Source organism: Erpetoichthys calabaricus, chromosome 3 (genome assembly GCF_900747795.2).
Source record: "Erpetoichthys calabaricus chromosome 3, fErpCal1.3, whole genome shotgun sequence".
In the NCBI taxonomy this organism is placed as follows: domain Eukaryota; kingdom Metazoa; phylum Chordata; class Cladistia; order Polypteriformes; family Polypteridae; genus Erpetoichthys; species Erpetoichthys calabaricus.
In genome coordinates, this window is record NC_041396.2 from 47,415,034 (window position 1) to 47,433,338 (window position 18,305).

At 41.3% G+C, this 18,305-nt stretch overlaps 1 protein-coding gene across 1 annotated transcript in view; it reads right to left on the reverse strand.

Annotated features, from left to right (window-relative positions):
• enah (ENAH actin regulator) overlaps window positions 1-16,077 on the reverse strand; it is a 211,774-nt gene extending 195,697 nt beyond the window's left edge. The window contains 1 exon segment of the mRNA XM_051925592.1: window positions 15,946-16,077. Within this exon segment, the coding sequence (XP_051781552.1) occupies window positions 15,946-16,040 (95 nt within the window). The 5' untranslated portion in view covers window positions 16,041-16,077.
• Between the last annotated feature and the right edge of the window lie 2,228 nt (window positions 16,078-18,305).

Here is an 18,305-nt window from a genome sequence, read left to right on the forward strand (position 1 = left end):
AGTTTATCATGTTGCTGAAGCGTTTGATCTTCAGCAGTGTCCAAGTGCCTTGGTTCTGAGAAAGTGTCCAAAAGCTGGAAGGCAGACCACCAACAAACAAGCACGCATATCACCCGCCACTTTTGGATCTTATTCAATAATCACTATCAGAAATTAGTCCAGTTAACAACATATATATATATATATATATATATATATATATATATATATACACACACACACACACAGGTGCTGGTCATAAAATTAGAATATCATGACAAAGTTGATTTATTTCAATAATTCCATTCAAAAAGTGAAACTTGTATATTAGATTCATTCATTACACACAGACTGATGTATTTCAAATGTTTATTTCTTTTAATGTTGATGATTATAACTGACAACTAATGAAAGTCCCAAATTCAGTATCTCGGAAAATTAGAATATTGTGAAAAGGTTCAATATTGAAGACACCTGGTGCCACACTCTAATCAGCTAATTAACTCAAAACACCTGCAAAAGCCTTGAAATGGTCTCTCAGTCTAGTTCTGTAGGCTACACAGTCATGGGGAAGACTGCTGACTTGACAGTTGTCCAAAGACGACCATTGACACCTTGCACAAGGAGAGCAAGACACAAAAGGTCATTGCTAAAGACGCTGGCTGTTCACAGAGCTCCGTGTCCAAGCACATTAATAGAGAGGTGAAGGGCCAGTGTAAAGTTTCCACAGTCAGTGATGGTTTGGGGTGCCATGTCATCTGCTGGTGTTGGTCCATTGTGTTTTCTGAGGTCCAAGGTCAACACAGCCGTCTACCAGGAAGTTTTAGAGCACTTCATGCTTCCTGCTGCTGACGAACTTTATGGAGATGCAGATTTCATTTTCCAACAGGACCTGGCACCTGCACACAGTGCCAAAGCTACCAGTATCTGGTTTAAGGACCATGGTATCCCTGTACTTGATTGGCCAGCAAACTCACCTGACCTTAACCCCATAGAAAATCTATGGGGCATTGTGAAGAGGAAGATGCAATACGCCAGACCCAACAATTCAGAAGAGCTGAAGGCCACTATCAGAGCAACATGGGCTCTCATAACACCTGAGCAGTGCCACAGACTGATCGACTCCATGCCACGCCGCATTGCTGCAGTAATCCAGGCCAAAGGAGCCCCAACTAAATAGAGTGCTGTACATGCTCATACTTTTCATGTTCATACCTTTCAGTTGGCCAACATTTCTAAAAATCCTTTTTTTGCATTGGTCTTAATTGATATTCTAATTTTCCGAGATACTGAATTTGGGACTTTCATTAGTTGTCAGTTATAATCATCAAGATTAAAAGAAATAAACATTTGAAATACATCAGTCTGTGTGTAATGAATGAATCTAATATACAAGTTTCACTTTTTGAATGGAATTATTGAAATAAATCAACTTTGTCATGATATTCTAATTTTATGACCAGCACCTGTATATACACACACACACATATATATACTAGGGGGCTCCGCACCCTGCTCGCTTTGCTCGCCACCGGATATAATTGAATTTATTTTTTGTATAGCCCAAAATCACACAAGAAGTGCCGCAATGGGCTTTAACAGGCCCTGCCTCTTGACAGCCCCCCAGCCTTGACCCTCTAAGACGACCAGAAAAAACTGTCACTGCCACTGTCCTTTTTGCTACGGCCCTGGGACAATCTCTTGGCACCAAGTCTCATGTTTACGGTCCCCACGAGACGCACCGTGGCAAGACTCGTTGGTCTCGCGGGTCTTTAAAATGTCTTTCAAGATGATCACGTATCGTAACCTTGCATTCCAGGATTTTCTCTCTTTTATTTATATATATTATATTATATATCTGGTCTTCCCTATTTTCTCCCACTTAACTAAACACACTACCAAGTTCTTGGTTATATAAACTGTTGTACTTGATCATCACCTCTAATCTTGTTCTCCAGTTTGTCTCCGGATATAATTTGGAAGGGGCCTTGTGTCACAGCTCATATAACATCTAATATTCCTAGCATGAACCAATATACTTGTTTATTACAAAATGCAAGCTGAACATTAGCATATGTAAATTAAAAAAGCACCCAAAAATAAGTTGCATTCAGTATATGTCTTCATAACTATTCAAAACAAAAACCTCCACTAAATATTGAGAATATTTTCAGCAAACTACAAAACCCGGTCTTATTTTAATTAAAACAGAAGTCAAAAATTACACACACTATTTATTACAGCTAATACAACAATACAGCTTTCCCAAGGAAATGTTTTCCACAAAGATTTTTTTTTTTTTTTTTTTAATATATTACCTTCACCATGTAGATTTCAGTGGTGGCCAAGAAAAAACTGTACTCTCATGTTTTCATCCAATATGTGCCAAAATACATCCTGTCATTGCACTGGGAGATCTCTTCGGTGATGCATCGTGGGGTCATTGGGTGTCTCAGGTCTTGCAACATCAGACACCTTTACCCAGGTGACCCAGCCAGGGACGATAAGTTCCAGACTTGCATCCCAGTAGCCATAATCCACGGATCACTCCTCTATCAGGAGCCACCTTGAGGATATTTCTGCCGTTTATGTGATGGCTCCGATGATTGTTCTTTTTCGAACCTTGTCATGCCTAGCAGAGTGACGGCTCTACAGAGTGCGCAACTGGTAACTGGTAGGCAACAAACTCGTCATCCTTGTCTCCAGAAAGGAGAGGGAGAAAAAAAATAGAAGCAACAGTGACCAACATTGTACAGCGGCAAATTATGTAAAAAACGTCCATGAAGGAGGAAAAAAAAAATCTTTTGTTGCTTGTTTCGAATAATCCTCACATCCATTATCCTGTCAAATGTTAAAAAAATGTGCAAAGGGCATGATTTTTGCTAAAATAATGTTCAATTTATACTTCTGGAATAATCAGCACACATCATAAACAGGAAATTAAAGCCTCATTGAAATGATTTTTAGAAATGAGGCCAGGCTTCTTGACCAATGAATGAGGAGGAGAGGCAGATCTTTGTTTCTTGTTTTACATGCACAGATTTTTTTCCAGAAGTATATACATAACATTATTTTTGCAAAAAAGCATGCATTTTGCATGTTTTGAGCATACAACATGATAGCTAACATTTCAATTAGGCAAAATAATGTAAGAGTTTTATTTTTCCCTCCCCATGGACATTTTTTCACACTATTTGCTGTTGTACAGCACTGGTCACTGCTGGCTTCTATTGTATCAAAATGTTCTTCTCTTTATCATGCATTCAAGCATGATATTCAAACTTTTTCTCAGCCACTATTACAAACTACTGTACATAGAGGATATTTTTTATATATTCCTTTTCCTAAGTATCACACAAACCTTGATATGTCTTTAAAAAATATTTTTCAGCTGGATGACAGATTCACTGCCTTTTACAAAAATAAGCTGTTTAAAACATTTTTGAAGGGATACAACAAATAAAGTCACCATTCAGACTATTAGATCTGAGCGAGGGAACCCCGATTATTCAGGACACATTTTAATATTAAAAGAAAAGCAGAAAAATATGGACTATTGCTGCAAGAGTCTTCAGAAATTGGATATCAAAAGCCCAATTCATTCCATTGATACTTCATGCTTTTTTGACTCTCAGACTTACTGAAAGTTAGCTTCTACATGGAGCTTCCACCGTCATGTTAAACCCTGTTCATACACTTAATGTATGTGGTGTTAATATATTAGAACGAATCCTACCATAGTAAATTAATTTACACAATAAGACAGCAGGGCGGCACGGTAGCGCTGCTGCCTCGCAGTTAGGATACCCAGGTTTGCTTCCCGGGTCCTCCCTGCATGGAGTTTGCATGTTCTCCCCATGTCTGAGTAGGTTTCCTCCCACAGTCCAAAGAAATGCAGGTTAGGTGCATTGGCGATTCTAAACTGGCCCTAGTGTGTGCTTGGTGTTCGTGTGTGTCCTGCGGTGGGTTGGCACCCTGCCCGGGATTGGTTCCTTCCTTGTGCCCTGTGTTGGCTGGGATTGGCTCCAGCAGACCCCCATGACCAGGTGTTTGGATTCAGTGGGTTGGAAAATGGATGGATGAATAAGACAGAAAATATATTTTGTTGTTACAATTAACTAAATTAATCATTATGCAGAATATAAACAATCACTGAAGAGATCACTCAGTTGGCGGAGGCATGGATTGATTTTAAGGACAATATACAGTAACAGACAAGAAAGTGAGCCACTAGAGCTGGTAATTTGAATACTTTACAGTAGGGATGCACCGATACCGAAACGGGTATCTGGTATCGGCCTCGATACCACATTTTCTAAAGTACTCGTACTCATTAAAAGTCCCCCGATACCGGGGACCGACACCACGGTCTGAGAAATGTCTATGTTTGAGCGGCGTGTAAGGGGTTAATCACAGGCGCTGAGTGCCCGCCCCCAGGCCCCGGCTGCAGCTCAGAGCGGGGAGAAGGCAAGGTGAGGCGAGACATGTCAGCCGTGTGGAACTATTTCAAAGTGAATGAAGACGACAAAACAAAGGCGGACTGCAAATTGTGCTCAGCGAAATTGTCCAGAGGAGGCTCAAAAGGTAGCACATTTAACACAAGTAATTTAATCAAGCACCTAAAATCCCAACACGACAACGAGTACAAAGAGTTTACCCACGCTTCTAAACCAACACAACCCACGCTGCAGCAAACTCTTGCAAGACGAGAGAAAATGTCCAGAGACAATCCACGTGCTGTGAAAATAAGAAAATAACACAGGCAATTATCGAGTACATTGCATTGAGTGACCAGCCACTCTTGGAGGTAGAAAATGTGGGATTCCTGCGTCTCCTCCATGTTCTGGAGCCCAGATATGATATCCCAAGCCGCCGCTACATGACTGACACGGAGCTGCCTAAACTACACGACTCCGTGAAAAAACATATCCACAGCCTACTGCAAGCCTCCTCTGCGTTTAGTTTCACCACGGATATTTGGACAAGCAGTGTTAGCCCCGTGTCGCTAATTAGCCTAACCTCCCAGTGGATAGACGAGAGTTTCTTGTTTTTTTTTGTTAAATTATATGACTAAAGCTGTTACCTGTAAATTTAAATCATGTTTTTATTAAGTACTCGGTATCGGCAAGTACTGAAATGCAAGTACTCGTACTCGTTTTCCAAAAAAGTGGTATCGGTGCATCCCTATACTTTACAGTATGTCAAAATAGTGACATTAATATTTTAACAAGTGTGGTGTATCTTTATTGAAAAAAAAGAAAAAAAAAAGAATTTCACTGCAGTGTTACTAATCAAAATTAATAATTACAATACCAAGGGCAATACAGTAAGAGTTTGATAAAGTGAGTATTCCAATTCTTTTTCCCTCCTTGGTCACTATACATTACCTGCAAGTAGGATTTGGTGATGAAAGCAAGTAATGTAGCTGGAAATAATACAGCATTTGAAAATCTTGTGTTTTTTTTGAGGGTTGCTGTTAATGTTTATACATTTCCATCTGCTTAAATAACAGTCTTTATGGTCAAGACTTTAAAATGGAAATGTTTTCTGTAGTTGCCTGTAGTAGAATACACAACTTCTTGATTACATCCAAATATGTTGGACTGCCAATCAAAACAATAATTGTCACAGAAGTCAGAGACAGGCTAAGATATTGAAATCTGTCTCTCCAAGGGGATAACCTGAAGCAAAACATAAATGAAGGAAGCTAAATGTAAAATGGAATTTAAACAAATGAGTTAGAAACTAAAATTTCACCAGAAAAACAAAATAGCTGTTGATTTAAAGTAAAAAAAGCACTTTCTGCACAGTGAAGGGAAGAGGCAAAAAGCAAGGAAACAAAGGGAATGTGCAATTAAAAAGGACTTGGAGCTTTCTACAGGGGAACCAAAAGTTCAAGAAAAGAGCTCTACCTGGGTCTTAAGGAGAGAGAAGCAAGGTCAGATTTGAGTTCTTCAAAATATACGCAAGCAACCCGATTAAAAAGTGCATTCTTTCTGCATTGCACCTGTTCAGGAATATTTACCAATTAAACTGTTCAGGTGACAGTGTCATATACAAAGCCATATTGGCACAATGGGCTTTACTACTGGCTAATAAAATTGGATGTGTAGCAGTAAAGAGACATATTCATAAAAATGAGTGAATGTACTTCAATAATTTAATATGTGCAGAGTTACTACGAAAGATTACTATGAGACTTTGACTGCGTTAGAATGTAAAATTTTAACATCTTAAAGTAATTTTAACCTATGCTTGAAGATTAAAAAAACGAAATGTACTGCTTTTAACATGTATTTTTAAAACAAGCAGAGAACTTATTATCAACTACCAGACGATTTAGGTTCATTACTAATTAGTTTACTGAGGCCCACATGACCAATACAGTAAGGCAGCAAACAAACCAACCTATAAAGTTTTAAACTGAACTAATGACAGATAATCTTATAGCACCACACTATGGATGTCCAATATGTGAAAATATTTCTGAGTATCTGTCTGTAATTAAGCATACAATGACCAGGAGGCTGGGGATAAAAAAACATGAAGAGCAAAAAAGAAAAAGAAGAAAAAAAAAAAAGACAAGTGCCCATGCTACTCTAGAGGATAAGCTGTCAGTTTCCATTTATAATGAAGAGTGTAATCTGTACAGGCAGGCAGACAGAAAAAGGAATGAATCCTAAACGTAAATTGGTGGTTATATTATGTAGAACAACTGAATATTGCTAGCTAGTGCTGGGCGGTATACCGGTTCATACCGAAAACCGTTTTTTATTTTTTTTATAATATGGTTTTTTCTTATACCGCAACACCGGTTTAAATTGCCTAAATGACGTTCGGAACGTGGCGCAGCGGGAAACTGTTCAAGTGGGGACCTTTTTCACTGCTACACCGCTAAACACAGATTTGTTGCACTAGGGCTCTTTTTCACTGCTACACCACCAAATAGGTAGCATTCCGAAACTGAAGCCGACAATAAAGTTGAACATGATGAACAGAAGAACTTTTGCCGAAAAAAAGGAGTCACGTCCGTCGCCTGGAGATACTTTAGTTTTAAAAGGTCAGATGTGTAAATACTGTTTCTATACTACTGGATAATACTGCAAGCCAAGTTGTACTTGTTTTATTTGTTTTCAATACAGTGTAATGTACCTGGGTACTGTGTAATAGTGTGACGACATGTTGACTTTATTCTCGACATTTCCACTGTCACACACGTGCGCATGGGAGGCAACTAAAGGGCTCGAGGGAAGGAAGTTCTGAGGCATGCCAGGATGTGGCAGAGTGCACTGATTCTTTTTTTCCCTTGCCTGTAGACCATTCCCGGGAGATCTCACCTGGCTCTCATGACGTCACTTCCGGGACCGAGCCAATGGAAGAAGACCTTACCGGCTCCGGCCCCTGTGATGTCACCTCCGGGCTTGAACCAATGACCGATGGTCCTGAGCCAGACCCATACGACCTCACTTCCTGTCTTCCCCTTTAAAAGTCTAACCGTTTCCCTTATGTGTCAGTCTTGTTGTGGACTCTGTTGTATGCACATCAGTGCTCTATATTTGCATTTTCAACGTTGCAGCCAGGATACCATATTATACGGGTGGCTGCCCCAACCCTTTATCAGTGTGTGATGTCTCATTCTTGTGACACTGGCGTAGTCGGCAGGATGGAGAAGTCCCGGGAGAGAAGGGGACAGGACGTGCAACATACCCAGGTGGGAGCATACCGGGACCGAGTTTTCAGGCGGGGAGGGTGTTCCGCGTTTCGGTGTGACCCGGTACAGGCTTTGCCCGCAGCATGCTCTGCTAGGCAACCTAGGCAGGTTGGCGGGTGTGCAGGAGGGGCTCACAGACATGGGCTGCTTCGGAAGGGCGAGGCCGGGGGCGCTGTTTATGCTCTCTTGGAGGAGAGTGCCCGCCTCCCTGTGAAGCCAGAACCCCATTACCTACCATGGGGTGCCCCAGACTGGCAGGTGAGTGACCTGGAAAACTGGAGGTTCGACCCTGAGAGGCCGACCTCACAACAAGCCTGGTCCCTATGGGCAAAGGTAAGGCAGTGGCTAAGGCCACAGGAACTGAAGCCTTGGCAGGTGATAGAGAAAGTGGCCTGCTTCATATTATTACAAACGCTACCCCAGGGTTTCACCCAGCCGGTCTGGGGTAGACAATATAAAAACAAGATAGAGCTCATAGAGCTCATAGAAAGATGTAGGGGGGCCTCACAATCTGGGGGAGCTGAACCGTCCCTAGGTCAAACTCAACCGGAGTGTGTCCCGAGACCTAGCCCCTCCCTGTACAAACCAGAGCTTGTGCCGATGTCCCCGGAGCGGCGGACACGCAAACCGCTTGGGAACGAGGTGGACTGCAGGTGGAGGGGGAAGAGGGATTGGTGTGCTCTGACAAACCTGTTGACGCTCCCACACACTGACGTGGTGATCGTTAACGGCTTTAAAACTACAGCTCTATTCGATACCGGCAGCAACATTTCCATTGTGGCTCGCCGTTTTGTGCTACCGCGACAGTGGTTGAAAGCTAAGACCGGTATAACCTGTGTCCACGGTGAAACCCGCTGGTACAAGACTGCCGCTTGTGTCATCAGCTACGGAGGATCGGTACAGAAAGTGACCGTGGCAATCCTTCCCGATCCTCCGTTCCCGGTGGTATTTGGGCACGACTGGCCTAACATTAAAAGTGGTAAGACACATACCACTCCCGGGGTTCACTTGGGCCTAGTTGTGGACGGAGATGAGCCGTCTCAAGCTGCCTCCACGCTGTGTAATCAGCCGGCAGAGAGAGATGAAGCGGCCGGCCTGAGTGACGTGGCAACCCCCGGGCCGTCGCGTGCTGATACGTGATCCACAGACGCCGCGACGGAGCGGGTGGAAACCACGCCCCTTGAGGTCGACTCAGACCCTCTCCCCATGCTACGGTTTCAATTTAGAGACACGCCGGCCTCTTTTAAAAGAGAGCAGTGGAATGACGATTCCCTGAAGTTTGCAAAAAATGCAGTGGTGCTAGTCAACAGCCAGCGCACTAATCAGTCCATGCCACAGGGTCCTTACTTTGTTGTAGAAAATGACTTTCTTTATCGGGTAGCGATGCATGAGGGGCAGGAGAGACGGCTACTGCTAATCCCGCGAACCTTCCAGCGGCAGGTCTGCGAGTTAGCACACGCCCATCTCCTAGGTGGCCACTTGGGCACCGAAAAAACCCTGGAGCGGATTAAGCTCCGTTTCTACTGGCCGGGAATCAATGAGGAGGTTTGTCGCTTTTGCACTTCCTGCCCGGAGTGTCAATTGCGACAAATTCCAAGAAGTGACCGTGCTCCTCTCGTTCCTATTCCCCTGATTGATGTTCCCTTCCATCGAATTGGGGTCGATATAGTCAGACCCTTAGAGCCCTCAGCCCGAGGACACAAATACATCCTGGTCCTCGTGGATTACGCTACCAAATACCCCGAAGCTGTTCCGTTGCGCTCAGCTACCTCGAAAGCCATCGCACGGGAGTTACTAGGGGTCTTTTCGCGCGTGGGTATCCCCAAGGAAGTCTTGACGGACCAGGGGACACCTTTCACCTCGGAGACGTTCAAGGAGACTGCCAAGTTACTGAAAATAAAGCATTTAAAGACCGCGGTGTATCATCCTCAAACCGACGGTCTAGTGGAGAGATTTAATCAGACTCTCAAACAGATGCTGCATAAAGTGGTCAGCGAGGATGGAAGGAACTGGGATCAGCTCCTCCCCCTCGTCCTTTTTGCCTATTGGGTAGTCCCACAAGCCTCCACGGGGTTCTCCCCTTTTGAGTTACTGTATGGGTGACAACCCCGGGGCATATTAGATATTCTAAAGGAAGGATGGGAAGAAGAGGCTCTTCCCACTACAAATATATTGGAATATATCGCGCAATTACGCGATAGATTTGGAAAGATTAGACCCCTCCATAAAAGTCACATGGAAGCGGCACAAGCAGCACAGGTCCGTTGTTACAACCGTGGCACGTCTCTCCGGGAGTTCCAACCGGGAGATCAAGTCATGGTTCTAGTGCCTACCTCCCACTCTAAGTTGCTTGCCCATTGGCAAGGCCCCTACGAAATTAAGGAGAGGAAGGGCCTCGTCGACTATTTGGTGAGTCAACCCAATCGTCGGCCGAGGGAGCGGGTTTATCATATCAACCTGCTGAAACCGTGGAAGGACAGGGAGCCCGATCCCTCCTCCGGCCAGCACCGCTCACTCTTCGCTCACACTACTAACCTTAACTTTGGTACGGACTTAAGTCCTAGACAACGGCAGGAGCTGGAAACAGTTATCCGGACTGTTCGGGAGGTAGTCAGTGAAAACCCTGGAAGGACCTCTCTGATTGAGCACAACATAGTGACAGAGCCCGGGGTTATTGTCCGAGAACGCCCGTATCGTCTTCCTGAGGCAAAAAGGGCTGAAGTGGAGCTTGAGATTAAGCGCATGCTGGATCTAGGTGTGATTGAGGAAAGTTATAGTCCCTGGTCCAGTCCCATTGTGCTAGTCGGCAAGCCTGACGGAAGTTGGAGGTTTTGCAATGACTTCCGTCGGCTTAATCAAGTCTCCCAATTTGATGCCTATCCAATGCCGCGAGTGGACGACCTCCTCGAGAGGCTTGGGCAGGCTTGATACTTGACCACACTTGACATGACTAAGGGGTACTGGCAGGTTCCTTTAACGGACTCCGCAAAGGAAAAAACCGCGTTTAGCACCCCTAGCGGACACTGGCAGTATCGTGTCCTTCCATTTGGGTTACACGGGGCTCCAGCAACCTTCCAGCGTCTGGTGGACAAAGTGCTCCGACCTCACAACTCATACAGTGCTGCCTACCTCGATGACGTAGTCATCTATTCCAGCACATGGAAGGAGCACGTACAGCAGGTTCGAGCGGTATTGCGGGCACTTGGTGAGGCCGGGCTCCGGATTAACCCCAAGAAATGTTTCTTTGGATTAAGCGAAGCCAAATATTTAGGCTACCTGGTGGGTCGGGGTACTGTGAGGCCACAGTGCTCAAAAGTAGATGCCATTTTGAAATGGCCCCGTCCGCGAACCAAGCGGCAAGTCCAAGCCTTTCTCGGGTTAGCGGGGTACTACCGCCGGTTCGTACACCGATTCTCGGAGAGAGCGGCGCCCTTGACGGATTTAACAAAGAAGAGGGCCCCGAACATAGTGGTATGGACTGAAAAGACTGGCGCTGCATTTAGTGACTTGAAGCAGGCCCTTACGTCCACACCCATTCTGAAAGCACCTAACTTTTCTCTGCCTTTCATCCTCCAGACGGACGCTTCGGACACAGGCCTGGGGGCCGTGCTGAGCCAAAGCGTCGATGGTGTGGAATACCCCGTCATGTTCCTGAGCCGGAAACTGTTGGATCGGGAGACCAGGTATGCAGCGGTGGAAAGGGAGGCCTTGGCGATTAAGTGGGCGATTACTCAGCTTAGGTACTACCTGTTGGGCCGGGAATTCACCCTTGTCACGGACCATGCACCCCTACAGTGGATGGCCCTGCACAAGGAGTCGAATCCGCGGGTCACCAGGTGGTTTCTTGACCTACAGCCGTACAAGTTTTCGCTCATCCATCGTCGGGGTCATCTCCATGCCAATGCTGATGCTCTTTCTCAGGTTCACGACCTCTCGGTTGGGTCCGCCCGACCCGATGGGTCTGGGCTAAGGGGGGGGCCTTGTCACACACGTGCGCATGGGAGGCAGCTAAAGGGCTCGAGGGAAGGAAGTTCTGAGGCATGCCGAGATGTGGCAGAGTGCACTGATTCTTTTTTTCCCTTGCCTGTAGACCATTCCCGGGAGATCTCACCTGGCTCTCATGACGTCACTTCCGGGACCGAGCCAATGGAAGAAGACCTTACCGGCTCTGGCCCCTGTGATGTCACCTCCGGGCTTGAACCAATGACCGATGATCCTGAGCCAGACCCATACGACCTCACTTCCTGTCTTCCCCTTTAAAAGTCTAACCGTTTCCCTTATGTGTCAGTCTTGTTGTGGACTCTGTTGTATGCACATCAGTGCTCTATATTTGCATTTTCAACGTTGCAGCCAGGATACCATATTATACGGGTGGCTGCCCCAACCCTTTATCAGTGTGTGATGTCTCATTCTTGTGACACCACTTTAATCTTGACGCTTATGACGAGAATAAAGTCGACATGTTGACTTTATTCTCGTAACTTGTCATTAAAGTAGAACATCGTAAACTAAACTTCATCGTAAAATGAATATTTAATTTACTAGATTTTCTCAAACTCCGTCATAAGGTATATAGCACATTAAATGCTTTGTGTTAAGTGATTCTTAAACTGACTTCTTCTTGCACTAAGAGGAGGCGCCGGCAGCGATCGCCGCACAGAATACATTCACTTCATGATCTTCCTGCTCTCTGAACATTTAGAATGCTAAGATAAATACTTAATATAATTTTCATGGTGAAATGCATTAAAGCATGCATTAATCATATGGGGGCACGGCAGCGTGCCTGCCTTGCATTTGCATGTTTTTCTGGTGGGTTTACTCGGCGTGCTTCAGTTTCCTTTCAAAGTCATGTAGGATGTGGAGTTTTGTTGTGCTATATTGACCCTGCTAGTGTATGTTTTGCTTGTATTCATCCTGCAATGTGCTGGCGACTCGTTCAGAGATGGGCGCAACTCTGAATGGATGGCATAATTAAACATTTATAACGAAGATATTTTTAAAGTTCTGAACACTCCGTGGGCTAAGTTTATAACTAATTTTAATTTCACAAAGACGTTTATCGTGTGGTGATTGGTTATGTGGTGAAAGAAAAAGGAAGGATAGGAACTGGGGTTTTGGTACGTCAGATAGAGACAGCATGCATCCAATAAAGATAGCCCGCTCAGAAGAACATGCATTGAATTCTGTGTTCGTGTCTCCGACCAGCAGATCATAAACCCAACATTTACACAATATTTTAAGTTAAACCTGTGCGATAGCTATTCATACATCCAGTTTTTTGGAGCCTCGTCACACCTGCCATAAAGTTCTCTACACTGAACATACACCTGGGGACCCCTTACTGCGAGGGAGCAGCACTACCGCCTCACTACCGTGCATGTGTAATACCTGCTTTAATGCATTTCATCATGAAAATGATATCAAGTGTTTATCTTAGCATTCTAAATTTTCAGAAAGCAGGAATATCATGAAGTGAATGGATTCTGTATGGTGATCGCTGTCTTCGCTTAGTGCGGAGGAAGTCAGTTTAAGAAGCGTAGTGATTAACCACTGGGTTGGGGAACGTAACACAAAGCATTTAATGTGCTGCATTAATTTATGACGGGGTAAATTAAGTACTTGATTAAACATTGATTTTAGGAAGAAGTTTAGTTTACGACATTCTACTTTAATTATGAAGTAAACTATGAGAATAAAGTGGAAATGTTGACTTTAATCTCGACATAAAACGGCGAGAATAAAGTGGAAATGTTGACCTTGTTCTCAAAATATAGTTTGTTTTTTTCTTCCCAGTATAGCTTAGCTTGAAGCAAGGTCCATATTAATGCAGTTTGCCTAAATGATGGTTCAGTTGGTAAAGATGTCATCACCAAGTTGCACTTGTTTTATTTTATTTTAATTTGGTGAATACTGTGTAATGCACCTGGGCTTGAAGTCTTGAAGTAATAGTGCAACTATCAGTAATAATACTATTATTTATTTTATTGTTATTATTTATTAGTTTAAATATTATGCAGTTTAATGATGATAAAGTTGTTTAAAAAGTCACTTTAACGTGTCAGTGGACAGAGATTGTTAACATTAACAGAAAGTGTAGTTGGTTTACAAAAAATATTTACAATTTATTCCTTTTTCTAAGACATATTCGGTGAAATACAATTTTTGACAAGCACTTCTGGATATTTTATTAAGTGTAAATGCCTCTTTGTATGGTTGAAAATATGTTGTCAAAAATAGTTTGTTTTTGCAAAATTTGTTCAATAAAAAGGTTCTATATTTTGACTGCATCTGTCAAGCAATGTGATACCTTCTCCATTAGTGCCACCCCCTTGAAAACTATCACTTTATGGGGCAATGCAAAACTGTGATAGATAGATAGATAGATAGATAGATAGATAGATAGATAGATAGATAGATAGATAGATAGATAGATAGATAGATAGATAGATAGATAGATAGATAGATAGATAGATAGATAGATAGATAGATAGATAGATAGATAGATAGATAGATAGATAGATAGATAGATAGATAGATAGATAGATAGATAGATAGATAGATAGATAGATAGATAGATAGATAGATAGATAGATAGATAGATAGATAGATAGATAGATAGATAGATAGATAGATAGATAGATAGATAGATAGATAGATAGATAGATAGATAGATAGATAGATAGATAGATAGATAGATAGATAGATAGATAGATAGATAGATAGATAGATAGATACCCCCCCTGGTGGAATTAAAGAGTCGCATAGTTTGGGGGAGGAACTATTAATACTTGCGTGCACATTAAAATGTTTTTTTTGTACAGTGTACAATACTCTTGACAGTGGAATAGGTTATTCTTAGCCAGTAATTGCAGTGGAAAATGTGGTTAACATCCACTCATGCATGGGGAAAAAAACACCGTCGAATACCGTGAAACCGGGATAATTTAGAAAAATACCGTGATATAGAATTTTGGTCATACCGCCCACCCCTATTGCTAGCCTTTCTGTGGAGAACATAATAATACCTGAAATGTATTTTCACTACAAACAGAAAGTTTACAGAAAGATTTTCTCAGATTATTTTTAATACATCAATAATTTTGCCTCTTGGGATACGATTTTCATTAAATCTTCAATCAAACAAAGAAAAGCTTACACTATATTACATGTATATTTCATATATTTCAAAACTTTACAAATATATGTGTATTGCAAGATTATCATTTTAGGACTCAAGTAATATCAGCTCATAGCAGATGGACTGGGGCAAATCCAGAAAACAAGAACCATTGAGAAGACAGCTATAATGTAGCATGGTATTCCTTTTAAACAATTTAGCTAGGAATTTAAGACGGAAGAGTTTTAAGCGATAATGTTTACCAAAAAAGTGATGTAACTGGATATAATTAAACTGAATGGTTTTTGAATAGCAAAAATTTTACATAGGGCATTACCAGGACATGGGAATTATTCTTTTAAATAAGCCACAAGTCATTCAGGGAGACATTCACAACAACTACACAACATGATGTCAGGGTAGAAAGAGAAGTGAGCATTAAAGATAGTAATATTCCCTAATAAACCAGAGCTGCAACCAATTATGTCAATAATGCAAGGCCTAGAGGGTCTCGCCTTTTTTCATATTTCTTAGATAACTCCAATAAACTTACATTATTAAATGTAAAAAGAAAACACCTTAATAGAAATTAGTTTATACAGGAATAAAAATCAACAACTAAAGCACAGAACAGAATCAAATGTTAATATATAGCAATAGTCTTAATACTTTAATTTATTCCTTGTAATGAGGAATATCACACAATGCCACACAAAGATTCAGGAACACTAATAGTAAAGCAAAACTGCTCGTTGTGTATTCAAAACACAGGACTTAAATGAACTGAGGAGGGCAAAATTATCAAAGAAAAATATGGCATACAGAAAAATAGAACAATGTTCAATTTTACTGATATATGCTTGGTTGCAAGAAACAGCAATCTGAGTTGCCCTGCAAAACCTTTGGCACTAACCAAATTTAAACTTTTACTTTTTTCTAGAAAAATTGAAGTATTTTTTTTTATTTATTCAGCTAACTGAATAAATGACAAGCTTGCCATGTTAACGGATTTTTCATCAGCAGAAATTTAAAGTTCTCAATTTAATTACATGATACAAATAGTAAATTTCAGTTATATATAAATTAAAATAAATAAAACAAAAATAAAGAAGAATGCAATGTAAGGGCAACTTACATAAAAAGAGCAGTTTGATTTGTAAAAACCAAAGGTCTGTCAAATACTTCCACTTTCACACAATCCTGCACATTCGCTAATTTTATAAGCCTCATGGTCAACGAGTAGTTGCCACAATATATAGTTTTCAAAATTACAGTAAAACTTTCTCTAGCGACAGTGAAAGCCCAGCCCCTAGAATCTAAATCTGTGTAGGAGAGCAGCATGAAAACTATTTATCTGCTTCCTAGAATAAACTTGCTGACTGAAGCCAACCATATGTTTGCTTTATTCTCGTACACAGTCTTGCCCAAGGATGGAAGAAAAAAATCTGAATGAAAAATTTATCCATTTAAAAAAAAGAGATTCAGAACTAGATTTATCCTTTACTAACTAAAATATTTTTTTTGGTCTAGTATTCATGTTCATTATTTGGTGCATGTATAAGGGTCCCCAGAGGAAACTCCAGATAGATGAAAAGAGAATGTACAAATTCCACACAGACAACAAGGCACTGGAATAGCTATAGTATAGTAGCTATACCTCCTACACCACTACATGAAAAATATACCATTATAAACACACACACACACCCATAATATACATAAAAATTAGGTCTGGGAAAGTTAACACATTAATGTGGCCTGTTTTAACATGTTAAATAAAATATCACATCCAGGGCTGGCAACAAGGCAATCACCTCAGGCAGTACTTTGGTTGGGGCAGCATTTTCATATTACGAAAGAATAATTCAAAAATGTTAAGTGTGAACCTAAAGAATTTACATATTTTTATATATATATATATATATATATATATATATATATATATATATATATATAAAAAATCTCAAATACCGTATGTATAGACAACCTTTACAAATTTTGAGAAATAAAATTTTATTCAAAAGTTTCAAATTACACAGTTCACAACACCGTGCCACATGTCAGTACGTGGTACTGATATTCGTTTCCTTGATTTATACATACTGACATGGGTTCAGGGAGTGGATGGAAGTGGGGTTAATGGCAGTCCTGGAGCAATACTAAAGAAAAGTAGCAAAGGTAAAATTATGCTTTTTTTTCTCCATTTCACATTTTCGTAACAAGATTGAATCAGTGTCATATCACAAAAGTGCAAAATACGTTATCTTTGAGTAGCACTAAAACCAAAACAAGTCTCTAGTACCTCTGTATTTAACTTGGCAGTCTGGCATGTAGCTTACAGTGCTTACTGCCCTGATATGACGACAAAATTCTACGAAACAGAAGTGTAATGATTTTATATATATATATATATATATATATATATATATATATATATATATATATATACACATACACACACATATATACACACATACACATATACACATACTTATAGTTTTCAGTTCTTTAAGTACAGTTTTAAATATTAAATTCTACTAATAATAAATACTAATAAAAGAATATTTCAGTTAACCAAAAGTGGCTTAGTTTTAATATGGACAAAGGAAACACACTAACAACTAAAGGTTCATTGTACATTACAAAAAAAGCAAGCAGTCTATCTTAATTTATTTTTTTTTTTTTTTTTATTACAATGTATATTTTGATACCTATATTCATTATAAGGGAATCCATATTACTAACCGAAGGTTGTAAACCGGATGGGCGCAGGGCGCATCAAGACGCACGCGCACTGCAACAAGCCCGCCTATAACTACCGAAACAGCCACAGAAAACACAGAAACGAGAACGTTGTAAACCGGATGTCACGAATCTCCCGCCTACCAGTGTGATCGCTTTGAAGACCCATATAGATTTTACATAGCAGTTAATTGGCACACGCACGATGACCCGCTAGACTAGATGTACCAGACTCGGCCGTTTGCTTAGGCTGTACAAATCTGAGCCCATAGCTAACGACACAGCCACAGAGAAAACAAGAACGAGACGATTCAGCGCATATTTGAATCACATTACACTATTACAGTATAGAATCCACAATGAAAGCGCTCAACTAAATACAAACATAAACCCGTATGGCTACAACCTGTAAACGAGCCCGTATGGATAAAATGAATGAACGAGGGTGCCCACACAAAGAAACCGCTGTAGTACAAATATGTTTATTTAATTAAATGAAACCTTAACCATGGCTACAACCTGTACACTAAACCTGAGGTACAGCGTGCACACCAGAGTGTACAGCCGCCCGAGCGCGACCGCCCACACCACTGCATATACCACGTTCATTTAGTAATGTGGCCCTCTATGCCCAGAACCACCGGCATGGCCACTTCAGCATGCGAATCCGCCGCCGTCAGCAAACGACTTCTCGCTGAATACACAGCCATAGAAAAACAAACACGCGACTGCATGGCTGAAAACAATAAACGA